General features: G+C 39.4%; 2 protein-coding genes across 5 annotated transcripts in view; both read left to right on the top strand.

Annotated features, from left to right (window-relative positions):
- The window catches only part of LOC149263049 (phosphoribosylglycinamide formyltransferase, chloroplastic-like), a 246,336-nt gene that overhangs the window by 135,086 nt on the left and 83,280 nt on the right, over positions 1–27,970 (top strand). The window lies entirely within an intron of this gene.
- Positions 13,715–14,719, top strand: LOC149263050 (uncharacterized). The gene is made up of 2 exons (XM_089387001.1): positions 13,715–14,215; positions 14,340–14,719. Exons 1-2 carry the CDS (start codon positions 13,757–13,759, stop codon positions 14,541–14,543), a joined length of 663 nt encoding a protein of 220 aa, XP_089243127.1. The 5' UTR covers positions 13,715–13,756; the 3' UTR covers positions 14,544–14,719.

Raw genomic sequence — 27,970 nt, 5'->3', positions numbered from 1 at the left:
TGGGTGTATAAAGTTCTCATATCTTTGACGTAATCAGTTACAAATTTTTCTTGATTAAGCTCCATATTTTTTACCAGCTGCGTTTGACTGCACTGCATGTCTCTAACCAACTGCTTTAGTTCTTCTATAATTTGCTTATCATTTTCCCTTTCATTGTCGACACTGATTTCATAACTTGTTCCTGCTTTTCCACTATCATGGATTTGTCTTGCAACGATACAAGTGGATGGCACATTTTGATATGGAGAATTGTCTTGAAATTTTTCATTGACAGTTGGATATGGAGAATTGTCTTGAAATTTTTCATTGACAGTTGGATCCTTTACAAGATCACTCTCATTCTGTTGCATAATTTTAGGGGCACAAGGTGAGCTACCTTGATCACCATATCTATCTGTAAAAGCATTGACAATGTCTTGTAAAGAAACGAATGAATCTTTAGGACAATTATTAAACCAATTCAAAGCATCACCCTCTAAAGAAAAGGAAAATAGACGCATTTTGACATCTTCATGATTATACTGGGGAGAACTACAATATTTGATTATTGTATGAGAAACCCTGCGTAGATGCTTTATAACAGCGACTGAATCACCACCTGAGAACAAAGGCAATTTATGAATGGCCGCTTCCGGTATATCATGGAGAAAATCAGTAAAATGACACGAGGTAAACGAATCATCCATGATGACTTGCTTGAAGGGATAAGGAGGGACCAAATGGATGCTAGAGAGAGACCCCTGCTCAAGAAAATCAAGAGATCCATAAGAAGCGAGTTTCTAATAGAAATTCTTGTAAGAAATGGAAGAAGTGGAGTCGCTACTTGAACATGAATCTAGCTCTAGGATCCAAAAGGAAAAAACAATTGGATATAAGGGAGGGTTTCTTGTTTGAGAAATAATGGATGAATAAGTGGAGTCGCCACCCAAACAAGAAACGAACCGATATGTCTAGGTGCTAAAAGTGTAGATGAAACGATTAATGAGATGACGAAAGATAGGGCGATGAAAAGATCAAATGATGCCAGGAAATGTTGTGCCGCTTGACAGGCTAATGAATGGCGGAAAAGATGAGATGATTGAAATGATGAATGTCTTAAAGTCAAGGCCTAATAAATTGGTCCCTGGAGGCAATGCCGAGATGTGTTGGTTTTGTCCGCTCGAATGAGAGATGAGAAAGATGAAAGATGAATGTCGAAGAGCCAAGGCCCAATAAATTGTTCCCCAGCAACAACGCCAAAAAATGTTGGCGTTGTCGGTAAAAATGATAAAGATGATATGAGGAGAATGAAGATAAAATGTCGTTGAAGTGCTGAGAATAAAATATCCTCGGCAACGGCGCCAAAAAATGTTGGCATTGCCAGTAAAAATGATAAAGATGATATGAGGAGAATGAAGATAAAATGTCGTTGAAGTGCCGAGAATAAAATATCCCCGGCAACAATGCAAAAAACGTTGTCGCATAGAATGTCTAGTTATTGCGACAACGACTCAGATCGGGGGCTGTCACCTTGATCCAATGTTTTAAAACTTCGACTCGGCCGAGGGTCGACTCTGACTCAGTATTGACTCGGCCGGCTCAATTTCAATGACTCGGTCGTTGTAAAAAATACATTAAATATTTATTTTTTATAAAAACACATAATTTTAAAGATTTTCGTTCATGTTTCCAAACACACAACGTTAGAATATAGATAGAAGACAACATATGATCAAAGTAGGCTCATGAATATATCCATTATATTAAAATTGGTGCCCAGTGCACTGTTCAATACATACACGATGATGATATAGAGATCAAAACAAAAACACATAACCAAGGAGGCTAGAAATGGCCTTTACAACAAAAGTATGTGACCAATACCACTGGCTACTGCTAGAGTTGCCAACATCATCTGGCTCAGTGTTACTTGGGAGCGGGAGCGAAAGCGGGGAGCGGGAACGAAAACTGGAGCGGGAACTACATTTTCGGAAGCTCCCGGTTTGGGAGCGAATCCCAGAGGAGTTTGACAACCAATGTCACTAACATTAAGGTACATAGAGGGATTGGTGCTCTTGATTAAATACGAGTTCCATACCCTAATACATGACAAAATTCAATGGAAACATTGCAATCCCCCAATCCTGAAATCCTGAAAAACCGATAAGTCTGCTGCATTTTGAATGAAATCTAAAATTCTACTTTCTCCATATGAAATCCGATGAGGCCGGAACCACTCTCAAACATCCTGAGTCATTTCATGGTAATGTTAAAAATTTAAGTAAAAGGATGAAAATGAAGATTAAGGAGAATGTCACTTTTACTTTAAGAATTTAACATTACCATGAATAGCATAGCTTTAGTAGGGCAATATGATCAAATACTAGGGTTTGGGAGAGGGGAATGGACCCCAAAGACCAGCAAACTAATTCATAAACCCCTTTGGAGTCCCCCACACTTAGAAAAATTAAAAATAATTTTAAAAAAGGCGTGTTTTTATGGTTCACTAGCCATAGTTAGCTACTCGGCCGAGTAGTTACGGATCCAGCTGAGTCGGCCGAGTTATGATTGACTCGGCCGAGTCATAGCCATTAGTCATAACTCGGCCGATCGAACTGAATTTTTTGCCGGGTTGAAATTTTTTTCCGGCTCGGACCAACTCAGCTGAGTCGGTTCCGAGCCGGCCGGATCTTAAAACAATGCCCTGATCCCCAATCTCTCCGTTTACGCTGTCTCTTTACAGCAGGCTAAGGGGGGTAGACCCTATGGAAAAGTGGAATGAAGAAGAACTAGTTGGGAAACAATTAGTTCGGAAGACATAGTGAAGCGATCAAGTACTTGATTAAGATTTAGCAAGACTTATAGGATTTGATTAGATTTTAAAAGATTGATTCCAGTGCCTTATGGAGTCAATGATCTTGCAAGGGAAATCAAGGCCAAGTAATCGATTAACAACTGTTGTTTAGATGGATAACTATTTTATATGAAATGCAGATCATAAAACTAATGTGAGATGGAAGAATCTTGGTTAATTTTAGTTAAATGCCTATTTAAATGTGAACCTCTTCAATCCTTTTTGTGTTGAGCCTGATTTCATAGTAATTGGTAGAGAGAAAATTCGGAGAAGCACACTAAGGTGTGATTAATGATACCTCTCCTGAAATTCTAACATACTCAGTGCCTTAGGCGCTGCAAAGAACTGTGGCTCTGACAACTGTAAGGTCACCGTTTTAAGTACTATTAAAACAGGCTCTCAAGAAAAGATGGATGGAGATCGATCTGTCTATCGACCAAGCTTATGCTTGGAAGTAAACTTTATTTATGCAAAGTTAACTTATATGCAAATGCATCGGAAGATGAGATGAAATTAGACTCGAAAATGGGAAAACACTTATGCCGCAAAAGTCCTCAATTACCCAAATGAAATGCTCGCCTTTTTTAAGATGAAGACTCAAAATTAAATCCCTGAAGATATTACAATTAGAACACAAGCTTATTTCAAATCTTTCTGATACAGTTATAGCTCAAAGAGAAAGAAAACTTCTTTGCAATTAATATCAACAAATGCTCAAAAAATACTTAGTTTATAAAACGAAAGATATGCATTTTATCACAATTACATGACAGATCACTTAATTTTCAGAAATTACTTTTTAGGGCAGTAGTAAGAAAAACTTTATGACAGCAGCAATATGTCAATGAAAACAGTAAGCTATCAATGATATCTTTATGCCAAAGATTTACCGAAATTTTGCCAAGCTTTCCCTCGTGAATTATAAAAAAATTTCAGTCTGTTATGATGTGATTTCCGGAATTATATAAGATCTGATATACTTATTACAACCAACAATTAAAACATGAAATAAGCCTAATGATGAATGCCCAACTCAAGAAATTAATTCCTTAATGTATTAAACAATTTAGGGACTGATTTTAGGCTAACCCACATGAAATTTTTCCACTGTTATATTTCAGACTTCAGAAACAGAATTATTTAGAGATAACAGTGACCCAAAATGTAGATCTAGGCCAAATTCTTGATACACATAAAACATAAATGACTTATTAATTTATTTAGCAATTTTTTAGTTAATTTCAAACCACTTAGATGTGTTTTTTACCACTATTAGAAAGGTATATGACTACTGTAGCAAACAATGAGGAAAAAGATGGTTTAGAGATCAAACTCTTAGGCCTTAGGCCTTGAAGATCACTTGCCAAAGTTGCCAAAAGAAAATGTCAATACTTGAAACACAAATTTTTACCAAATTTTCTACAAAAACCCACCAATGATTAGCTTCAAAAAATTAGATATTCAAATCAGAAATGGAGCAAGGGAATCTAGGGCCAATGAGAGCTAGCACAGGGTCAATAGAACTAACGTTGGGCTAGGAGAAGGCAGAGCTGGGCTTAGGAGCCCCAAAACTTGAAACCCTTGTTCTGAAAAATTTATTGTGCTTCGGATTTTCAGGTTTATTGCAAAATCTTTAATGGATGGCCTTGTAAAAAGATTTGGGATAAGATATTGCCCTCCAGGGCCTAGATTTGTCTCAAAACCTCCAGATCTGATTGAAAAATCTCAGATCTGAAGCTTTACTTGGTTGATTTCTCAGATCTATTCCTGCAAACAATCTTTGAGCCGAGATCTTGCCCTCCAGAGTCTAGATCTAGCTCAGATTTGAAAATTTACTTGGTTGATTTCTCAGATCTATTCCTGCAAACAATCTTTGAGCCCAGATCTTGCCTTCTAGGGCCTAGATCTAGCTAAAATCTGAAGATTTACTTGGCTGATTTCTCAGATCTATTCCTGCACAAGTGAAAAGAGAAAAACCCAATACCCAATATGTACAAAAATTGAGAAAATCCCAAAACCCAATAAAATTCAAAATTATGTTATAAAAATTTCAGATCTACATAAGTAAATAACAGATCTATACAAATAAAATACAGATCTATACAAATAATTTACAGATCTATCAGATCTGAGGAGTATGAGTCCAACTCCGCTCTCAGATCTGATAATCTAAGGCTTTTAATAGCCAGATCTATCAAAATTTCCACAAAATATTTAAAAGTTTTTGAAATTTTAGAGAGGTGCTAGCCCAAAAACACCCTGTAGAATTTTTTTTATCGTTAGATAAATCCTGAGGCTTATATGAAGTAGGCTCTTCAAAAAATATGTGTTGAGAGTTGGCTGGTCCAACCGAGGACTATCCCCAAACGATCAATGAGAACTTGAGAGATCTTTTGCAAACACTAGGTCAGCCATCAAATCAAGTAGAGAAATAGAACAACAATAAAATTCTGAAGAAATAGAGATACTTGCTACTTCAATCAAAATTAAAAATGTTACCCTAGATCCAACAAACTAAATAAGATACCTGTATTCAGATTATTCTAAGAGAGCTATTGATTGATAGTTTTCACATAATATTAAACAAAAATTAAAACAATGTTACCATAAATTCATGAAGAGGAACACTACATCACGTTGAAACCCCAAAGACTTTTGCATTAATTCAAAAAAGTATACAAGAGAGCTTGAGAGCTTAGTACACGATCCAGAGATCAGATCATGTCAATTGACAAATGACTTCCTATTTAAATATAAATCTTCCAACGACTAGTTCGAGTGATCCCCGTTAAAGCAATCTCGATCATTGATGAGGATCAAATTTTTTTTTAATCTCATCCATCGAATTTTAAATTATTGAGGAAATTTCGATTTTTTCAATTAAATGCATTTTAATTAATTCAAAAATTAAAATTTTGAATTAATTTCTTTAAAATTTTGACTTTGACTTAACCCTAGGGACCAAAGGCTTAAAATTTAACAAAATAATTAATTAACCTTAGTCCCTAGACCTCTTTAAATTTAATTTTTAAAAGACCCACGAATTTTGCCTTTGGAAAATTTAAATTTACTTAGGACCTATAATTAATTAAAGTTATGGCTTAGGATTGTAATTAATTTTGGCTAGAAAATTTAATTAATTAACCTATGAGGGAATAAATTATTCTTCTAACCCTCAAGACACTTTACATCATGATTTTTATATTTTTTACATCTCAAGGGGGAAAACCCATTTGAAATAGACCCTCACAGACTACCCATTTTTGCGACACAAATATAATCCAACAGACTAAGCAATTTGTAATAAAATAACCTAACCAAATAGTTAGAATTATTCCCAAATCATTTTTACAGAGACTCGATCTATAACACTATGACTCCCTTAAGATCCTAGTGACAAAATCCACTGTGGCTTTGGGGTAAGGCTGAAGGAAACTCTGTTGACCATCCAATAATGGATCGGTGAGACAAAAAACCTTCTGGAATGTAGATCGTCACCAGAAAAGTAGGTTTACCTAGGTGATTACCTAAGTCACAGGACACGTCCTCCAAGGTCCCGTGTCCCATATTTTATGTGCCGGACGCGAAAACGGCCCTAAAACGTGTCGAAAACATTTTTCATCGTGTCCTGTAAAATGTAAAATGTATTCGCTAGTTTTCGTCGTGTCTTGCATCTGGAAAATGCGTATTCTGTTGATAGAAAACGTTGCCTGCATAAGCTGCAATTTTTTTTGAAATAAACAAATAATTTTTGAGTGGGGCAGCTTAATGATCAAGTCTAGGCCCTAGTATTGATATGCTATTCATGGTAATGTTAAATTCTTAAAGTAAAAGTGACATTATCCTTAATCTTCATTTTCATCCTTTTACTTAAATTTTTAACATTACCATGAAATGACTCAGGATGTTTGAGAGTGGTTCTGGCCTCATTGGATTTCATATGGAGAAAGTAGAATTTTAGATTTCATTCAAAACGCAGCAGACTTATCAGTTTTTCAGGATTTCAGGATTGGGAGATTGTAATGTTTTCAGGTGACACCACCTGCCCGGGCTACTCCTGCCACTAGTAGAGGACGTGGTCTACCTCCTATAGCTCCTACTTCTAGTTCTTCAGCTTCTAGAGCATAGCAAACTTCATTGCCAACTCCACCAGTACCAGCATCTACATCTAGAGGGAAAGGGAAAGCTGTGGCATTTTCTTGCAAGAGGGGCAGAGGAAATCAATAGGATTAGACTTTAGTTATTTTCTTATGTGCTTGTAAGTTGTACATGAACAATGAACATTGAATATTCAAGAATCAAGACCAAGCATATCACATTCTAATTTCTAAATAGTAAATTTTGATTCTATTTATTTTTTTAAAGTGAACTATGAACTTTGAGAAGTAATTATATTTTAATTTGATTAGATAAGTTGCAACCTGTAATTTAATATGGATAAAAAACTATATTTCGGTATATATATATATATATATTTTATTAAATATATATAAAACATGTCCCCCGTGTCCTGTTTCCAGGTCGCTGCGTTTCGTATTGAATACTCGTATTTACATGTCCTCCGTGTCTCGTGTCCTCTTGTCATGTGACTTAGGTGATTACATACACGACACATATTTGCTGAGATTATTTACATTATACACATGCATAATGGGTTTATATTATAACATGATCCTCAGGCTGACGATGATAGCTGGATGGTAGGAACACATCGATCAGGTGCTATTCCTTTGCGAAAAGGGGGGTGTACTGCTATGGGTCATTGACACGTAGTGGTCAACACTTCCATCGCAGAAATAAACACCAGGTTCTTCTTCAAATCGGGCACATACAACACTTCTATTAGATGAATGCTTTGACTTTGATTCATGTGAAGAGTGACAATACCTATCCCTTTCGCGGGGTAGGTGGCATTATTTCCAAGTATGATCTCCAAATTAGTTTTCTTTTCAACCAAATTTGAGAGGGCCTCCTTGAACCCAGTGAAGTGCCTTGAGGCTCCACTATCAATCAACTAATGATTCAAGGTATTCAGAGGAGAGGTAGTAGATAGATCGGAAATAAGATAAAATTCATTTTTTTTTCTACAACATTACTTTCCTCATACCTGGAATTTCTTGTCCTTTTGGGAGGTCGACCATTTCCATATCGAGCAACGAGAGCATTCCTTTCCTTTATTGTTGAACCTGTTGTTCCTTTAATTCCTATTGCCTTTGAAATTGTTGTTGTCGTCATCCCTTGGAGAATTCTTCTTGTGAGGACACTCTCTAGCATAGTGGCTGAACTTGTTACAATTGTAGCACCTTTCTTTTCTTCCTTTGAAATCCTGCTTGAATCCTTGACCCTATCTCCTCGGACCAACATTTTTTTCCTTTTAGCATGAACGGAGAAAGTAGTAGGTTCATTTCCATTTGAAGGCTTGTCTCTTTCCATGATCCTCGTCTCCTCTTGAGTGCATCTAGCCAATAATTCATCGAAACCACCTTTGCAGCAACAGGTGTATTTGAAGGAAGGTCCACCACTCTACCCTGCACATAGTCCATGGCATCATGCTCTTCCAAAGTCGAGTCCAAAGTCATCTTCCATGTGTGACAGTCAGATTTGTCCTTGAGCTTATCCTCAGACTTGAAGTAAGATGTAGAAGCCATTGAAACTTGTCCGATAGATCTCTCTTAATGATTGCTTTTCTCTCTTTTGCTTGGGCTTTGTCTTCACCTGGGCTCTGATACCATGTTAATTTTAGTTAACAATGGTATGTTCTATGTTTAGCACAATTACTTCAAAGTACTTTAGCAGCCTACCAATTTAATTTCCAATAGAAATCACTTTAACCATTAATCACATTGACAGTAAAAGTAGATAAAACATGAAACAAAATCAGAAGACAAGCCAAGACAAAAGAACACCAAATTTGGCAGATGCCAGGGAAAAACCCTAATGTGGGGAAAACCTTTTGATCAATTCTTCTTATTATTATATCAAATGTTCAATAGAGAGAGAGTACAAAAAGTCAAAGCTGACTTGCCAAATTAAAGTCAAAGCCACTTTGTCAAATCTGCAGTCAAATTCAACCCTAACCAGAAAGTCAACAATGGTCAAATCAACAACAAAATGTCTCCTTTGAAGCTCGGCCTGAATAGGAGGTCAAAATCAACCCAAAATAGTCAACGGATCAACAATGAAACTTGGTCAAACTCAGCCCTAAAGTCTGCGGTCAACCTGCAATTTTATGCTGTAATCAAAGTTTCCAGAATACCTTAGTTTCTGTGCCAAGGTGTACGACTTGCCCAAACATAAATCTGCCCAGAAAAGCGAAGTCAAAATCTTTTTGGAAAGTCAAAGTTAACACTGGTCAGATTGCAGGATAGTCTGAAATTTTTGGCCTTGTAATTCTGTTTGAATTTCGTCCTCCTTTGCCACACATGTAAGTGAGAGAGAATGCCCAATAGTTGTAGGAACCAATGAGAGAGAGAGAGAGAGGAGAATATGTGAGTGATGATGTTGCCAAATGAGGTGAGAGGTCACTTATATTTATACAAGTTGTTGAGGGTGAAGTGACATGTCTCTTGGGCTTGATGAGTCTACATGATGATGTGGTCGACTTTGACAATTTAGACGTGTGGGCATAATTTTGAAAACACATTTTTGCTTGTTCAAATTTGATGATCTTTAGATCAGTTTTGGTCCTCTCGAAAAGAGGAATTCAACACAATCATCATCTCCATCAAATGAGCTGTCTAAAGTGGAATTTGACCCTAATTGCCAATTTTAACAACTTTCCATGCTCCCATCTGCTTCATGCTTCATCTTTATAACCATTTTGAAGTTGCATTAGACTTTCCTTGAGGTCTCGGAACAACACCGTTCCTCATAATTGATTTTTTGGCCTTAGCATCCTTCCAAACCTGTTTTCTCACGACCACTTCATTCTGTTCGATATTATGATTGGTCTTGATTCTACTAGAGGGGAGTGGTCCCATTGACTTCTTTTTATTTCAGTGCTATAGCTCACTTTGATGATTAATGTCGTGGACCACTGCTAGAAGAGGTCTTCCAGTGACCCTATAGAACAAATCTAGATTCCAATGTGAAAGCATCTCTCATAGGGGATCCCATAGGCTAGGCAAGTACTTTTGCTTTCATAAAGGCAACCTTCATTCCTTTGTCCTCCAAGGCAAATATAGATACTAAATTCTTCTTTAACACTGACACATACATCACATAATGAAGCGAAATATATTCTCCATAGTCTAAATTAAATTTGACAGTACCAAAGCCCTTAACTGGATATGAAGTGTGTTCCCAAGAATAATCTTCAAACTTGTCTCTCTCTCAACCAGATTTCAGAGGACTTCCTTCTACATGGAGAGGTGTCTAGAAGCCCCACTATGTACCAACCAACTATTATATGAATCCGGAGGAGAAGAACCAAAAAGGGCTGAAATAAGAATGTATTTAGATTGACTAGTAGCTGCGTTACTTTCATACCTAGAGTTTCTTGACTTCTTTTAGGATGAGGACTTTCTTCATGATCATCCAAAGTATCTCTTCTTCTTCGATCGTCTCTCCCTCTTCTATCATCACTTCTTCTTTTATCATTGTACCGGTTGTTGTTGTAGCTTCGGTCGGATCTTGGAGCATCTCTCTTTATGGGACAGTCTTGGGCAAAACGACCATGCTTGTGACAATTGTAACATTCAATATCCCTTTGATCTTCTATTAGAGTCCTTTGACTTGAGAGAGGGCCATGGTCTTCGTTTTCCCTTTTTCTTGTCTTTAGTAACAATTGTAGCAGGCTCCCCTTCTCCATGTTTTTGAATTCTCCCTCTTGAAATCATCTTGGATTCTTCTTGAGTGAGTTTTCCAACAAGCTCATCAAATGACAGGAAACTGTTGTTATTGCTTATGGTGGTAATGAATGTTTCCCAAATAGGAGGGAGACCTCTAAGGGTTACCAACACCAACTCCCTGTTAGGTACAATTTCCTCAATTCCTTGCAATTGATCTTTAAGACGAGATATCCTCATGCTGTAGGATTGCACAATTTCCTCTTTATTCATTTTCATATCTTTGAGTTGATCTTTCAAGGAGACGATCTCATTCAAATTGTTGATTTCATACATGCTGATCAACGTATCATACATATCCTTAGACTTCTTCAAATTTCCAACATAGGCAAGTAACTGATCTTGTAAACCATCAACAATAATTTTCTTTGCTTTTAAATCACCTTTCTTGTACTTGTTCTTGACAACAACGGTAGCATTTTCCAGAGACTTAGGAACTTTTCCTTGTATGTACTCCCAAACACCACTGTCATCAGCTATGATTTCCAACCTAATCTTCCAAGCAACAAAGTTTGATGAGTGTCCCAGCTTCTGAGCTTCCTTGAAGAATGAGGTAGACATCTCAACTTGATTAGATAGACTCCTTCAACTTTTCCAAAGATGATTGCTCTAGCGCAGTGTTGCAGGAATCGCCCCCCCCGGATCCTAGGCCGGAATCGCGTCCCGTACGGAAGCGTTCCGGAACCTCCAGGCGAAGCGCGATTCCAAAATTTATGAAGCGCGATTCCTGTTTTTTTATGCGATTCCTGGAATATAGGAAGCGTTGGCCCGGATCCGCGCTTCGGAGGGCGCTTCGGGCCACCGGAAGCGCCTCGCTTCGGCCCGGAAGCGCACGCTTCACGAGCTCCGGATCCGCGCTTCCGGAAAAGTCCGCGGGTGCAGCAATGTAACTCGATTTTTTTTTATTTTTTTTTAAAAGTTAACTTGAGTTTGCATGAGGGGGTGGGTTAGGGTGAAGTTAGGGTGGGTTTAGGGTGAGTTTAGGGTGAGTTTAGAAAAGAATAAAGCCCCCATTCTCTTCTCATTTTCTCACTTTGAGTTTATGAGAGTTGGAGAAGAGAAGAGAGGAGAGGAGAAGAGAAGAGAGGAAAGGAGAGGAGAAGAGAGGAGAGCTTGGAGGAGTGAAGAAGGAGGAGCTAGGAGAAGGAGGAGGAGCTTGGAGCAAGAGCTTGGAGGACTTCATCTACAAGAGCTAAAGAGGTAAGTTCAAACCCCAAACTCCCTTGTTTTTTTGAAAAAAAAATTGTATTTTTCTCCTCCCTCTCCTACTCTTTCCCATTGTTTCTACTTGCTCCTTTATTTACAGGTTGTCCACCACCTATATCCATATTCCAAGATGGTGTTCTTTTGGCTTCTATGTATCATTCCACTCTTGGTTTTAATGATGGCAAGGGTGAGGAATAGAGGGGAAGAGGAAGGGGATGAACTTGGTCCTAATAGTAGTGACCCAATGTATGATGAGGAGGAAGGGTTTGAAGAGGAAGGGGATGAACTTGAAGGGGACACTGAAGCACAAGATGGGAAAGGTACATCAACACCCTTGTGGAACTATGTGACCAAACTTGAAGGGGGAAAGGGTGGTGGATCTTACAAATTTATGTGCCCTCATGGTTGTCATGGAGGAAAACCATATACGGGTTCATATACCCGTCTGAGGAGGCATCTTTGTGGGGTGCTGGACAGTGATGAAAAAAAGGGTTCTGTGGGGGTACAAATTTGCCCAAACATTTCAACTGAACAAAGAAAAAAATACATCCAAATAGAGATGGCTGCACAACAAAAAAACAAGAAACAAAAAACTCATTCTGAATCAAGTGCAACCTCTAAATTTGGTAGTTGCCCATCTCCTCATGGTACTTCTGCAACCTCTGGAGGTAGAAAAACAATAGGGGATTTCCTTAATGTTGCTGGGAGGGATGATGTGGATGGAAAGATAGTCCGTTTTCTTTGTGCTTGCGGTGTACCATTCAATGTGCTTCGCTCTCCCTATTGGCATGACATGGTAAAGGCCATCAATGAAGCCCCAAAAGGATACAAGGCCCCCAACTATGAGAAAGCTAGAACAATGTTATTAGAAAGAGAAAAAGCTAAGGTTCAAAGAGCTTTGACACGTTTTACACATGAGTGGGTGGATTCTGGGGTATCCATTGTATCAGATGGGTGGACAAATATCAGAAACCAACATTTGATAAATGTTCTTGGTGTTTCTTCTAGTGGTGCAGTATTTATTGCATGTCATGACTCCTCCTCCATCAGTGCAACTGCACAAAACATTGCAGATCTCCTATTGAAATCAATCAAAGATGTTGGTCCGAATAATGTGGTTCAAGTGATCACAGATAATGCAGCAAATTGTAAGGCAGCAGGAAAAATTATTGAGCGTACTCATCCACACATCTTTTGGTCTGGGTGCCTGGTTCACACATTGAACCTTTTGATGCATGATATTGTGAAACACAAAGATTGTGGGTGGATTGCTGAGGTTTACAGGAAAGGGAAGCAGCTCATTAAATTCATCACAGGGCATACAAGGGTAAACTACTTCTATGGCACTTACTCCAAGTTGCAATTGCTTAAAATTGCAAAGACAAGATTTGCTAGTTATTACCTCACCTTTAGGCGGCTAGTGAGGGTGAGACAAGCTTTAACTAATCTGGTGTGTGCTGAAACATGGGATGAAATTAACACTGACACAGATGGTGCTAATGCAGTCAAGGACACTGTTCTTGACAGTTACTTTTGGTCACAGGTTAAATATGTTTTGCAATTCACCAAACCAATTTATTACATGATCAAGTTTGCAGATTCAGATCGACCAGTAATTGGGGAGGTGTATGAGCAAATGGATAGCATGTTGGGGCAGATTAAAGACATTGTTGAGCCTAGAGATACCACCTTGTACAATTATATTCGTGCAGAGGTGCAAAACCGATGGGAAATGCTAAATATTCCATTGCATGAATTAGCATATGTTTTGACACCTAAATACTATCATCCATCATGGCTTTCAACACCAGCGCCTGGGGGGGGAAGCAGGAAAAAACCACACCAAGATAAAGAGGTTCACGAAAAATATATGGCTGCATTGAGTAGATTAATCCCTGATGATGAGGAGGCTGCATTGGTACGGAGACAGGTGAGCAACTATACGCTCAACACTGGTCCATTTGGGAGCATGCATGCAATTCAAGATCGAGAGACTTTTTCTGCTCTTGAGTGGTGGAACATGCATGGAGGGGGTACTCCACTTCTACAGAGTTTGGCATTGCGGGTGCTATCACAGGTGGTAAACACTTCTTCTGCAGAGAGGTGTTGGAGCTCTTATTCTTTCATCCACAGTGTTAAAAGGAACAGGTTGAATTTAGACCGGGCAGAGAGCTTGGTTTATGTTCATTACAACTTGCGATTGTTGTCCCATTACTGTGAAGATGCAAAGTCTAATAAAGACTTGTTGATTTGGGACAAGAATCCAGAGGAGCCCAATTTGGAGGATGGAGTGTTGCGACTAGAGCAATTAGAGGATGCTCTTATCCAGGTATGTCCATTGTGGTATGAATTTTCCAATTTTCCCTTATAAAGCATTTCTCTAATTCATGTTTTTAATTTTTTTGTTAACTAGTGTTATTTTTTTTTTGCATGAATTTTTTGAGCGATTCTAGGATGATGATGACCGTGTTGATATGCCACCACCCCCACCCCCATCTGGTCCCTTGGTTCCTAGGTTCCATGGTTCAACACCAACAGCAGGGGGTTCTTCTTCATCAGTTCCAGTGCCACGACTTACACAGGGACCATCTTCTTCATTGCCACCACGTGGAGGCCCGCCATCACGTTCTATTCGTGGTGGAAGGAGGAGAGATTAGTAGATATATTCACAATCTACTTCTTTTTGTCATAGATTACTCATTAGACTTGTAGACTTGTGAATTTGAATTTTGAACCTTTTTGGCTTGGCGGTGACCAAGTGACATATTTTGTAAACATTATTATTTGAATTTTGGACATGACAAATGTTGACAGTTGCTCACTTGCTAGATAAATCATAATATGCTCTATGTTTTATGTTTTATAATATGCTTAAATGTTTTATGTTTTATAATATGCTTAAAAATTTGATGTATGTTTGTAATAGCTAGAATATAGATGATTGTTGTACATCCTAGTAACTACAATGGAATCATGGATGCCATATCTATCTTGATTTATGCAAAAATATGCATGTTTTCATGTCTTCTACAATTAATTTGGTATTTGGGATGTTTGTTTTGAGCAATGTTGCACGAAGCGGGAGCGAAGCGGAAGCGCAGAGCGCGGAAGCGTCATTTTCCAAAAATCTAGGAAGCGAAGCGTCCGCGGAAGCATCTGCTATATATATATATATTTTTTTTTTTATATTTTTTTGCATTTATACTCAAAACAAACATCCCAAATACCAAATTAATTGTAGAAGACATGAAAACATGCATATTTTTGCATAAATCAAGATAGATATGGCATCCATGATTCCATTGTAGTTACTAGTATGTACAACAATCATCTATATTCTAGCTATTACAAACATACATCAAATTTTTAAGCATATTATAAAACATAAAACATTTAAGCATATTATAAAACATAAAACATAGAGCATATTATGATTTATCTAGCAAGTGAGCAACTGTCAACATTTGTCATGTCCAAAATTCAAATAATAATGTTTACAAAATATGTCACTTGGTCACCGCCAAGCCAAAAAGGTTCAAAATTCAAATTAACAAGTCTACAAGTCTAATGAGTAATCTATGACAAAAAGAAGTAGATTGTGAATATATCTACTAATCTCTCCTCCTTCCACCACGAATAGAACGTGATGGCGGGCCTCCACGTGGTGGCAATGAAGAAGATGGTCCCTGTGTAAGTCGTGGCACTGGAACTGATGAAGAAGAACCCCCTGCCGTTGGTGTTGAACCATGGAACCTAGAAACCAAGGGACCAGATGGGGGTGGGGGTGGTGGCATATCAACACCCGTGTCATCATCCTAGAATCGCTCAAAAAATTCATGCAAAAAAAAAAACACTAGTTAACAAAAAAATTAAAAACATGAATTAGAGAAATGCTTTATAAGGGAAAATTGGAAAATTCATACCACAATGGACATACCTGGATAAGAGAATCCTCTAATTGCTCTAGTCGCAACACTCCATCCTCCAAATTGGGCTCCTCTGGATTCTTGTCCCAAGTCAACAAGTCTTTATTAGACTTTGCATCTTCACAGTAATGGGACAACAATCGCAAGTTGTAATGAACATAAACCAAGCTCTCTGCCCGGTCTAAATTCAACCTGTTCCTTTTAACACTGTGGATGAAAGAATAAGAGCTCCAACACCTCTCTGCAGAAGAAGTGTTTACCACCTGTGATAGCACCCGCAATGCCAAACTCTGTAGAAGTGGAGTAGGCCCTCCATGCATGTTCCACCACTCAAGAGCAGAAAAATGCTCTCGATCTTGAATTGCATGCATGCTCCCAAATGGACCAGTGTTGCTCGTATAGTTGCTCACCTGTCTCCGTACCAATGCAGCCTCCTCATTATCAGGGATTAATCTACTCAATGCAGCCATATATTTTTCGTGAACCTCTCTATCTTGGTGTGGTTTTTTCCTGCTTCCCCCCCAGGTGCTGGTTTTGAAAGCCATGATGGATGATAGTATTTAGGTGTCAAAACATATGCTAATGCATGCAATGGAACATTTAGCATTTCCCATCGGTTTTCCACCTCTGCACGAATATAATTGTACAAGGTGGTATCTCTAGGCTCAACAATGTCTTTAATCTGCCCCAACATGCTATCCATTTGCTCATACACCTCCCCAATTACTGGTCGATCTGAATCTGCAAACTTGATCATGTAATAAATTGGTTTGGTGAATTGCAAAACATATTTAACCTGTGACCAAAAGTAACTGTCAAGAACAGTGTCCTTGACTTCATTAGCACCATCTGTGTCAGTGTTAATTTCATCCCATGTTTCAGCACACACCAGATTAGTTAAAGCTTGTCTCACCCTCACTAGCCGCCTAAAGGTGAGGTAATAACTAGCAAATCTTGTCTTTGCAATTTTAAGCAATTGCAACTTGGAGTAAGTGCCATAGAAGTAGTTTACCCTTGTATGCCCTGTGATGAATTTAATGAGCTGCTTCCCTTTCCTGTAAACCTCAGCAATCCACCCACAATCTTTGTGTTTCACAATATCATGCATCAAAAGGTTCAATGTGTGAACCAGGCACCCAGACCAAAAGATGTGTGGATGAGTACGCTCAATAATTTTTCCTGCTGCCTTACAATTTGCTGCATTATCTGTGATCACTTGAACCACATTATTCGGACCAACATCTTTGATTGTTTTCAATAGGAGATCTGCAATGTTTTGTGCAGTTGCACTGATGGAGGAGGAGTCATGAGATGCAATAAATACTGCACCACTAGAAGAAACACCAAGAACATTTATCAAATGTTGGTTTCTAATATTTGTCCACCCATCTGATACAATGGATACCCCAGAATCCACCCACTCATGTGTAAAACGTGTCAAAGCTCTTTGAACCTTAGCTTTTTCTCTTTCTAATAACACTGTTCTAGCTTTCTCATAGTTGGGGGCCTTGTATCCTTTTGGGGCTTCATTGATGGCCTTTACCATGTCATGCCAATAGGGAGAGCGAAGCACATTGAATGGTACACCGCAAGCACAAAGAAAACGGACTATCTTTCCATCCACATCATCCCTCCCAGCAACATTAAGGAAATCCCCTATTGTTTTTCTACCTCCAGAGGTTGCAGAAGTACCATGAGGAGATGGGCAACTACCAAATTTAGAGGTTGCACTTGATTCAGAATGAGTTTTTTGTTTCTTGTTTTTTTGTTGTGCAGCCATCTCTATTTGGATGTATTTTGTTCTTTGTTCAGCTGAAATTTTTGGGCAAATTTGTACCCCCACAGAACCCTTTTTTTCATCACTGTCCAGCACCCCACAAAGATGCCTCCTCAGACGGGTATATGAACCACAATATGGTTTTCCTCCATGACAATCATGAGGGCACATCCATTTGTAAGATCCACCACCCTTTCCCCCATCAAGTTTGGTCACATAGTTCCACAAGGGTGTTGTTGTACCTTTCCCATCTTGTGCTTCAGTGTCCCCTTCAAGTTCATCCCCTTCCTCTTCAAACCCTTCCTCCTCATCATACATTGGGTCACCAAGTTCATCCCCTTCCTCTTCCCCTCTATTCCTCACCTTTGCCATCATTAAAACCAAGAGTGGAATGATACATAGAAGCCAAAAGAACACCATCTTGGAATATGGATATAGGTGGTGGACAACCTGTAAATAAAGGAGCAAGTAGAAACAATGGGAAAGAGTAGGAGAGGGAGGAGAAAAATACAATTTTTTTTTCAAAAAAAAAGGGAGTTTGGGGTTTGAACTTACCTCTTTAGCTCTTGTAGATGAAGTCCTCCAAGCTCTTGCTCCAAGCTCCTCCTCCTTCTCCTAGCTCCTCCTTCTTCACTCCTCCAAGCTCTCCTCTCTTCTCCTCTCCTTTCCTCTCTTCTCTTCTCCTCTCCTCTCTTCTCTTCTCCAACTCTCATAAACTCAAAGTGAGAAAATGAGAAGAGAATGGGGGCTCTATTCTTTTCTAAACTCACCCTAAACTAACCCTAACCTCACCCTAACCCACCCCCTCATGCTAAGTTAAGTGAACTTTTAAAAAAATAAAAAAAAAAACCGAGTTTGATAGCTGACCGCGCGGATTCATATGGAAGCGCGCTTCCGGGCCTCTTGAAGCGTGCGCTTCCGGGCCTGAAGCGTTGCGCTTCCGGAGGCCCGAAGCGCCCTCCGAAGCGCGGATCCGGGCCAACGCTTCCATAATTCCAGGAATCGTGAAAAAAAAAAGGAATCGCGCTTCAGTAAATTTGGAATCGCGCTTCGCCTAGAGGTTCCGGAACGCTTCCGTACGGGACGCGATTCCGGCCTCGGATCCGGGGGGGGGGGGGGCGATTCCTGCAACACTGGTTTTGAGTATAAATGCAAAAAAATATAAAAAAAATATATATATATATAGCAGACGCTTCCGCGGACGCTTCGCTTCCTAGATTTTTGGAAAATGACGCTTCCGCGCTCCGCGCTTCCGCTTCGCTCCCGCTTCGTGCAACATTGCTCTAGCGCTTGTCTCCTTTGGGCTTGTTCTTCACCTTAGCTTTGATACCATGTTAATTTTCCACTGCTCTATGCTATGTCAATTACTTTAGCCCAATTCAGTCCTTGTTAATTTTGAGTAAACATGTTCTTTGCTTAGGATGGTTACTTCAATGATCCATATTAGCTCATTTATCACTCTATTTCACTTCCATTAGTAATCACATAAATCATTGACAGTAACTGAAGAAAGATCATCAACGATAAACACAGAAGACAAGCCAAGACAAGAGGACACAAGAATATGGCTCAAACCAGGGAAAAACCATTGATCAATTCTTTCTTATTATTCGAATCAAATGTTCAACAGAGAGAGAGAGAGAGAGAGAGAGAGAGAGAGAGAGAGAGAATACATTAATTCAAAGTCAAAATTGACTTGCCAATCTTTGTCTTTAGATAAATAGATGGCCTATTTAGAGATGCAATTCTGAAGTAGTCAAATGATGTCTTTTGAAGTTGGTGGCATACGCTGCTGCTGCTCAGGAGTTCTGAGCAAAGTTAGAGTATCAAAATGACCCTAATCCTGCTTCAAGACACAGTGATACTTATTCCCCTTCAACACTGCCTTCATGCACTATTGTAGGCCTTGAAACCTTCACAAGTCACCCAATAATAGATAGATCAGCTACAACACTCTATGCGGCCTTCCTAGGACATGAAAAACACCTTGGATAAGCCTTTGCTACCTCTATATATCTGCGGCTTGCTGTAGGTTGACTACGGCTAGGGAAAACACCCCCAGACTAGGTCTCTCGACTCTCACATCAACCCTTAAACGTGCTGCTAAGGTAGCACTATCCTGCGACCCATTGAACAAAGATAATGATCAACAAAACAAGCCCACAACTACACTTAACTCACCTCTGCTCCTGCTGATCTAGCTAGAAGTCCGCTGCCTCAAACCATCTTGAATCAGCCCTAAGACACCTCCTGCTAACTATTTCAAGCCCAAACATCTGCGGCCTCTCGCTGCAAGATCCACACCTAAGAGGGAGACCACCTTTACCACAAACTCGTGCTAGATGCCTCCTTACCCTAGCCTCATATCCATTGCCCTATTTGAGATATTCGATGCCCATAGGATGGGTCTCCAAATGAGGTTGGTGGACACATATATATACAAGTAGACATGACGATTTGTCCTTATGGAGGTGAAGCCGACCTTGACAATTGTAGAGGCAAATTTAAATTTCAAATTTTTAATTTTCCCGCCTTGATAAGGTCATGCCTTATAAAATTTCTTTTTTATAAATGAATATTTTTCCTTATCCAAATTTAGTGATCTTTAGGTCAATTTTGGTCCTCTCGAAAAGAGGAATTCAATGCCCTAATTATCTTCTCCAAAAGACTTGCGCAAAGTGGAATTTGGCCCTAGTTGCCAATTTTAACACTCCCTTTCAACTAGGGAAAATTCCACATGTTAATCCATTCATTATCATGCCATCCTGTTGTCATGAACAATCTCTGCATGTCGTCTCATTTTTGTCGAACATTGATATAGATAATGAAGAAGAATTGATTGAGAGTGAGTCATAAGACCTTGCCACTCTCCTTTGACAAAAGTTAGTTCACATAACCAGGGGTTGAACCCCAATCGGACTTGATCCCAAGTGATCAAGTTTTTGAACATCATGCATCCTAGACATAGGGAGTACGACAGTGCACAATGCATCCATCGGTAATGCTATGGTCCCTATCCACTTTTCCCAACTCATTGGCCAGATGACAGGTACTTCCCATGTGTCCTGAACTACATGGGTAGGATGATACTAGAGCAATAGCAGGGAAAGAATAAATCACATCCTGCTCACAACCACATGTAGGGAAAGGATGAACCACATCCTACAGTCACATATCACAATCATCATAGGGAAAGAATAACCCACATCCTACGCAAATTCACTGAGAGTAGGGAAAGGATGAACCACATCCTACATGCATGCCAACCAATAATCGTAGGAGGGAACCTACACGTGGGGAAAGGATGAACCACATCCTACTAACATGTCAACCATTGATCGTAGGGAATGAGCTTCCTACATGTGGGGAAAGGATGAACAACATCCCATTAACATGTCCACATGTGACAACCAGCAGATATCTATATGCATCTCTCGCTGGGGTGCCCGCAGGAGAAGGTGAACCACTCATCCTACTTACATGCCATAGGAGAACGTGAGCCACTCATTCTATGCATATATCATCAGCTATAGGGGAAGGTGAACCACTCATTCTATGCATATATCATCAGCTATAGGGGAAGGTGAACCACTCAGCCTATTCTCTCATATATCGTCATGGAGTATCACGGGGGAAGGTGAACCACTCACCCTGTACACAATGTACCTATAGGGGAATGTGAACCACTCACCCTATGGTCGCACATAGCATCAAGAAGTACCCAAGGCCCTCAGGAGCTCCCAAAGCTCAATGTTCGATCGAGACCCTCTTTGTAGGGTCTGTCCATGACTCCTCACCTTTCCCGGAAGGAAGATAAACTTGAACATATCAAGAGGCTTTGTGGGGATGTCGGTAATCGCACTCCATCTTCCAATGATGGAGCTTGATTGCTTCCTGTTGTATCATATCCCAAATAAAGTAGTACCTAATGCCAACATGCTTGGAATGGTCATGAAACATGGAATTCTATGAAAGGCAAATCACATTCTGCAATATAAAATGGTGGTTACATGCTCAAATGGCTCACTGATGAGCTTTCTCTCAATCAAATGGTTTCATAATAAGCCATGCTTGCTGCTTTCTACAATCAACCTCAATGGTGCTCTCAAAGCAACAGACTTTTAGCCTTTGATTCTCAGGGGCTACAACACTTAGATGTGCTCTTTCCATTCTTCATACTGCCAGCACAGTTTACGTCAGAAAATCCATGAAATCTTAAATTCTTGGTGGAGTACATCAGATCATAGATAGACAAGTAGCCATAGCAAGGTATAATCTGATCAGGTAGAACATCAGGATCCCCACAAGTTGTCCATATCTGAAGCAGTAGCTACACCATCTTATCAGACCTTTAGTCTTAGGAAGTAATGTACCGAAGCTACATCTTTGATCATGGCTCCCTCTAAGTATCAAGAAGGTGACTTTGCCCAGATCATAATCATTGAGCTATCTGCAACTGGCTACTTTTCCTGTTCTTTTCCTTTAGGTCCATGTGTCAAAGTCATCCATATAGCTCCCTCTGAATTCTGCTTCAGTTGGATATCAACCTTTATCAATCTGCTCCTTATCTTTAAGATGGGAGATTATCATGCTGAACCTGAATCATCAATGCACTGATTACCAGACCTCAGTAATGCACAGTTAAAGACTTTCACATGCTCTGCCCATTCAATATATCAATAGATATCTCAAATATGACTGTCTGTATGATGTTGCCAAGGGACTTGCTCTGAATTTGCTTTGTTCCAAGACTGATTATGCCAAGCTGTCTTATACATCACGGATCCAGAATCCTAGACCTAGTTAGAACTTAGCACGGATCTTAACATTTTCTGCCATACTCTTGGTAGACCAAAGGGAATCCAAACAATGGATGTCTTAGGCCAAATTATGCCAAGTTATTTCTCAGCTGTACTGAATTTCTTCTAAGATTCAGAGTTATTACAAAAAATGTGGCAAACAGTCATGTACTTTCTTTAAAGTACTTCTGTTTTCATGCTGTTAGGGGTTGATACAAAGAACTGTTCCAAAGTGTCATGCATTTCTTCTCCTTTTTACTCCTTGGTTGACTGGTGATAACAGGTGTTGTGAGAGCAGACTTGATAAGGTCAACTACTTATCTCTCACAAGAGCATTATCATAATTCCAACCCAGACACCATCCAAGATAGTACTCAAGTAGCTCTTCAAATACCAAAGATAACCTGCAAATTCACTTCTGATGAATCAGAGTCTTGTATGTGCAGTCTTCCCAGGCCTCAAAACGGCCTCATGTATTGGTTCCATAATCATAAGCAACGCTTCATGGACAAACTTGTTGTGGAAGAGAGATGGCTATGAACTTAACATCAATATTTTCAATTTCCTGTTGGACATGAGGTCAGATGCAGTCTTGTCTGTGGGAGACTTGATATACTGATTGAGGTGCTTGACCTATATGAACTTAAGATTCCAGCATTGCATTTCTCAGAGCCAGAAGCTGTTCCATATCACTTATATGGAATTCATTATGGTGCAGAAATGAGCCAATCTCATCAGCACAGACCTTTCGATAAGTCAACACTTATAATTTGAATCTCTTGAGATAACCAGTCACGCTGGTTATCACCTTCTGGGGTCATCGGAAGCTTTTGATCCACAAACTGGAGCATATCTTAACACCACCTTCTTTAGCCAATGAGTAGATATCTTCTGAATTAAACCCTGGATTGCTTCGCTCTGTGATAGAAACCCTAGGAGGAGGAGAAGGAGGGTGATTATGAAATACCCTAAACCCTACATCAGCCAAACTTGCATTTGGTTGCAGAAAGTCTAACAAAGCATTAAGTGGTCTCCTTGAAAGGCTTCAGTAAGGATGAATAAGATGATACTTAATATAAGTCCAGTGCAGATGGACCAATGCCAAATGGCCCTGCATATGCATTTGGTCAGTGTAGGATAAACACTATATAGGTTGTCATTTGCCTTCGTCTGCAGGTATCTTGATTTCGACTGGGGTATACTTAGAGAAATTAATTTGTAACATGCGAGTCTCAAGCAAAGAATCGAATTATGGAGTTCAGCAGACTGCTAGAAAAGATACATATCAAACTGATTTGAAGACATAATGAGTCACTGTCACACCACTGTAGTAATTCATGATGATGAACCATTGAACGGAGTAGAATGAATATATTGATGTTCCTGTGGACAGTGAAATAACACGGCAATGCTGATATAAAGATGCCATTGTAAAAATATAGCTATGCCTGTTGCAACTCTGTGGGAATATATAGATGCTTGTAGCAATGCCTCTGAATACCAAGCTGCCAGATATCATCAAATGCGAGGCTGAAACACTTCGGTAATATTGTGCCAAGATCATACCAATTTCCAAGCCAGAACAACTATGCCGAGAATGCATGTATATATATGGATGCCAAGAAAGGTGTATATAAGGTGCAAAGATTAATCATTAAATCAGGATTACTTTACATATACGATGCTACATTAAACTGGAATCAATGTATTCAACAGTGCTGGAATACTGCGGAGACTATACACAGAGGAGATTTATATGAAGTAAAGACTATAACTCAGAAACACAGATACCATATATATAAAGATGTGTCAATGCAGATCTAAAACATCTGCGTGAGACAGAGAGAGGTCCTGAAAAGTCTGTGAGAGAGTAGAGTTAAAAATAGTTTAGACCTGTAATGATTGTGAAGGAGCATAGTCCATACGTAGATTCCAAACCAAGCTGAGCTATACAAAGAATTGCAAATTGTGCCATCATCCAAAGGGCTGGTTGTGCTCCAGGGCAGGAATACGAACTTCAGATAGGTCATTTCTTGCTAAGACTAGTATGATCTTTGAAGAAGGAGGCACAAAGAATTGTCAACAAATCCTTCTGAGGTTTCTTTTTACTCTTGCTTGGGCTTGACCTGTCCTGAGCTCTGATACCATGTTAATTTTAAGTAAACATGTTCTTTGCTTAGGATGGTTACTTCAATGATCCATATTATCCCATTTATCAATCTATTTCACTTCCATTAGTAATCACATAAATCATTGACAGTAACTGAAGAAAGAACATCAACAATAAATGTAGAAGACGAACCAAGACAAGAGAACACAAGAATATGGCTCAAGCCAGGGAAAAACCCCAAGATGCGGAAAACCCTTGATCAATTCTTCTTATTATTCGAATCAAATGTTCAGCAGAGAGAGAGAGAGAAAATACTAGTGTTGCGAACATCTCGATAACATCCCGAGTTTATCTCAAAATCATGATTTTTTGGCCTAGCCGATGTTTGACGATTTTTAAAGATATTTTTATGGTATCTTAATTTTTCTGATGTTTGCCGATTTTTAACCGATATTTTCCTGTTTTTTACGATTTTTTGGTTTTCCGGACCCTTGCTGATTTTATCCCGATGCCGATATTATCAACATTGAAAAATACATTAATTCAAAGTCAAAACTGACTTTCCAATCTATGTCTTTAGAGAAACAGATGGTCTGTTCAGAGATGCAATTCTGAAGTAGTCAAATGATGTCTTCTGAAGCTGGTGACATACGCTGCTGCTGCTCAAGGGTTCTGAGCAGTGTTGCGAACATCTCGATAACATCCCGATTTTATCTCAAAATCATGATTTTTTGGCCTAGCTGATTGACAATTTTTATGGTATTTTTTTCCGATGTTTTCCGACTTTTTACTGATAGTTTCCCGATTTTTACGTTTTTTTGGTTTTCCGGACCCTTGCTGATTTTATCATGATGCCGATATTCGCAACATTGGTTCTGAGCAAAGTTCTGAGCTTCAGTTAGGGTAACACAGTGACCCTAATCGTGCTTCAAGACACAGTGATACTTACTGCCCTTCAACACTGCCTTCCTGCACTATTGTAGGCCTTGGAACCTTCACAGGTCACCTAATATAGATAGATCAGATACAGCACTATATGCGGCCTTCCTGGGACATGAAAAACACCTTGGATAAGCCTCTGCTACCTCTGTATATCTGCGACTTGATGTAGGTTGACTGCGGCTAGGGAAAACACCCCTAGACTAGGTCTCTTGGCTCTCACAACAGTCCTTGAACGTGCTGCTAAGTTAGCACTATCCTGTGGCCCACTGAACAGAGATAATGATCCATAAAACAAGCCCACAACTACACTTAACTCACTTCTGCTCCTGCGTCCTGATCTGGCCAGATGTCCGCTGCCTTAAACCATCTTGAATCAGCCCTATGACACCTCCTTGCTGACTGTTTCAAGCCCAGACATCTGCGGCCTCTCGCTGCAAGACATCCACACCTAAGAGGGAGACCACCTTTACCACAAACTTGTGCTAGCCGCATCCTTACCCTAGCCTCATATCCGCTGCCCTAGTTCAGATATTTGATGCCCATAGGATGCATCTCCAAATGAGGTTGGAGACACATATATATACAAATAGACATGCCGATTTGTCCTTATGGAGGTGAAGCCGACCTTGACAATTGTGGAGGCAAATTTAAATTTCAAATTTTCAGTTTTCCTGCCTTGATAAGGTCATATCTTAGAAAATTTCTTTTTAATAAATAAATATTTTTTCTTATCCAAATTTAGCGATCTTTAGGTCAATTTTGGTCGGAAAAGGGGAATTCAATGCCATAATTATCTTCTTCAAAAGACTTGCTCAAAGTGGAATTTGTCCCCTAGCTGCCAATTTTAACAATCCTTCATTAAACAATCTTTACAATAACACTTGATTCTTCCAATAATCAACAATAATTGAAGATAGACCAATATATGCAATGACAATAGGAGACAATGAAAACAACAACAAGAGACACCGATTTGGTCAAAGACCAGAGAAAAACCCCACAAGGGGGAAATCATAAAATGTTCAACAGAGAGTACAATGAGCCCAAATCCATAAATAAAAGTCAAAGTCAAAGTTTGACTTGTCCAACAAATCAACCATCCAAAAATCAATATGCCAATGAAGAAATAGTCAAATCTAGTCACCTGTCATAATCTGCAATTCTGGTCAACAGTCAACAACAATCAACGTGCCTTAAGTGCTCCAATCAAACTCTGTCAAAGGTCAAATAGTGCAGCCTCAAGAGCTGGTCAAACAGAGCCAAAAACAGTCCACAAACACCCAGTCAAACTCGGTCAAATGAGAGGGAAACTTCTGCAGTCAAGTCTGCAATTTTTCCTGTGGTCAACACAAGTCAAACTACTCTAATTGCCTTGGTTTTTGTGCCAAAAATATGCGACCTGATGAGACCGAGATACCCCAGAAAATTCAAAGTCAAACTCTCCTTCAAAGGTTGAAGCTAATGCTGGACAAAGTTGCAGAAAAATTCAGATTTTTGGCTACCTGTAATTTCGTCCTCCTTTCTGCCCACACGTGTGAAAAAAACTCCTGCAATTATCAGTTGAATCCAACCCAAGAAGAGAAGAGAGATATGTGATGATTGATGTCCAAATGAGCTTGAGGTGTCATGAATTTATAGGCATTGGAGGAGGGCTAATTTGCCTCTTAGGCCGACCTTGACAATTTGTGTACCTGTGGGCTTGACTTCAAAAATACATTTTTCCTTATCCAAATTCAGTGCTTCAAAGGTCAATTTTGGTCCTCTTGGAAACATGAATCTAGGCCAATGATTGGAATTTGTCACTGAGCTGCCAAATTAACACCATATGCTTCTCACTGTTGAGAAATCTAGGGTATGAATAGTTAAAAGATTTCTCTACTTGATAGTTGCTTGTGATATACTTTTACTTCGTAGCTTATAGTCTTTTCTTCGTTATGTTATTACTGTGTTCCTTTCTTCAAGACAATTACCAATATGCAAAATAAAAGACAAGTGACACAGTATGTAGGTTTGTCAGCCAGGGCCAAAACCTCTCACCTCTTGAGAGGAAAACCCGATCAAAATCCTTCTTCTAGATCTTCAATCGATGAGTACGAAGACCATGACAAAGACCCTTGACTCTAGTATCCTTCCAACAACCTTGTCACTAACCTTGATGCTTGGCCTCTTCCCTTTCTCGACTTTCCTCTTGATCTTGAACTGCTCTCCTTTGCTTCCTCTAGAGAAACTTGGTTTCTATCCTTCACACTGCTTCTTCTCAGCTCCCCCTAGAGAATCTTAGTCTCTAGTCTCTAGCTCGGTCACCCAAAACAAGTACCCTAGACGAACCCTTCCTTCGTTATCTCCAGAAGAAACTTCTCCTTTGCTGACCCCAGAAGAAACTCTCCTTTGTTGACCCCAGAAGAATCTCTCCTTCGCTGACCCAGAAGAAACTCTCCTTCGCTATGCCCAAAAAAAACTCTTCTTCGCTTGCCCAGAAGAAGCTCTCCTTTGCTATGTCCAGAAGAATCCTTCTTATCACTTCTTCACA

This window comes from Pinus tabuliformis, chromosome 6 (assembly GCF_031772625.1).
Source record: "Pinus tabuliformis cultivar Carrire ecotype Pingquan chromosome 6, CPIR1, whole genome shotgun sequence".
NCBI classification, from domain to species: domain Eukaryota; kingdom Viridiplantae; phylum Streptophyta; class Pinopsida; order Pinales; family Pinaceae; genus Pinus; species Pinus tabuliformis.
This window is presented reverse-complemented; position numbering and strand designations above follow the sequence as displayed.

What these genes read in the sequence shown, in the direction of transcription:
- LOC149263050 (XM_089387001.1), top strand. Translation starts at nt 13,757, where the DNA reads ATGGCTGCATTGAGTAGATTAATCCCTGATGATGAGGAGGCTGCATTG. An exon ending in TAGAGGATGCTCTTATCCAG is followed by an intron (nt 14,216 to 14,339) that starts GTATGTCCATTG and finishes GAGCGATTCTAG; the next exon opens with GATGATGATGACCGTGTTGA.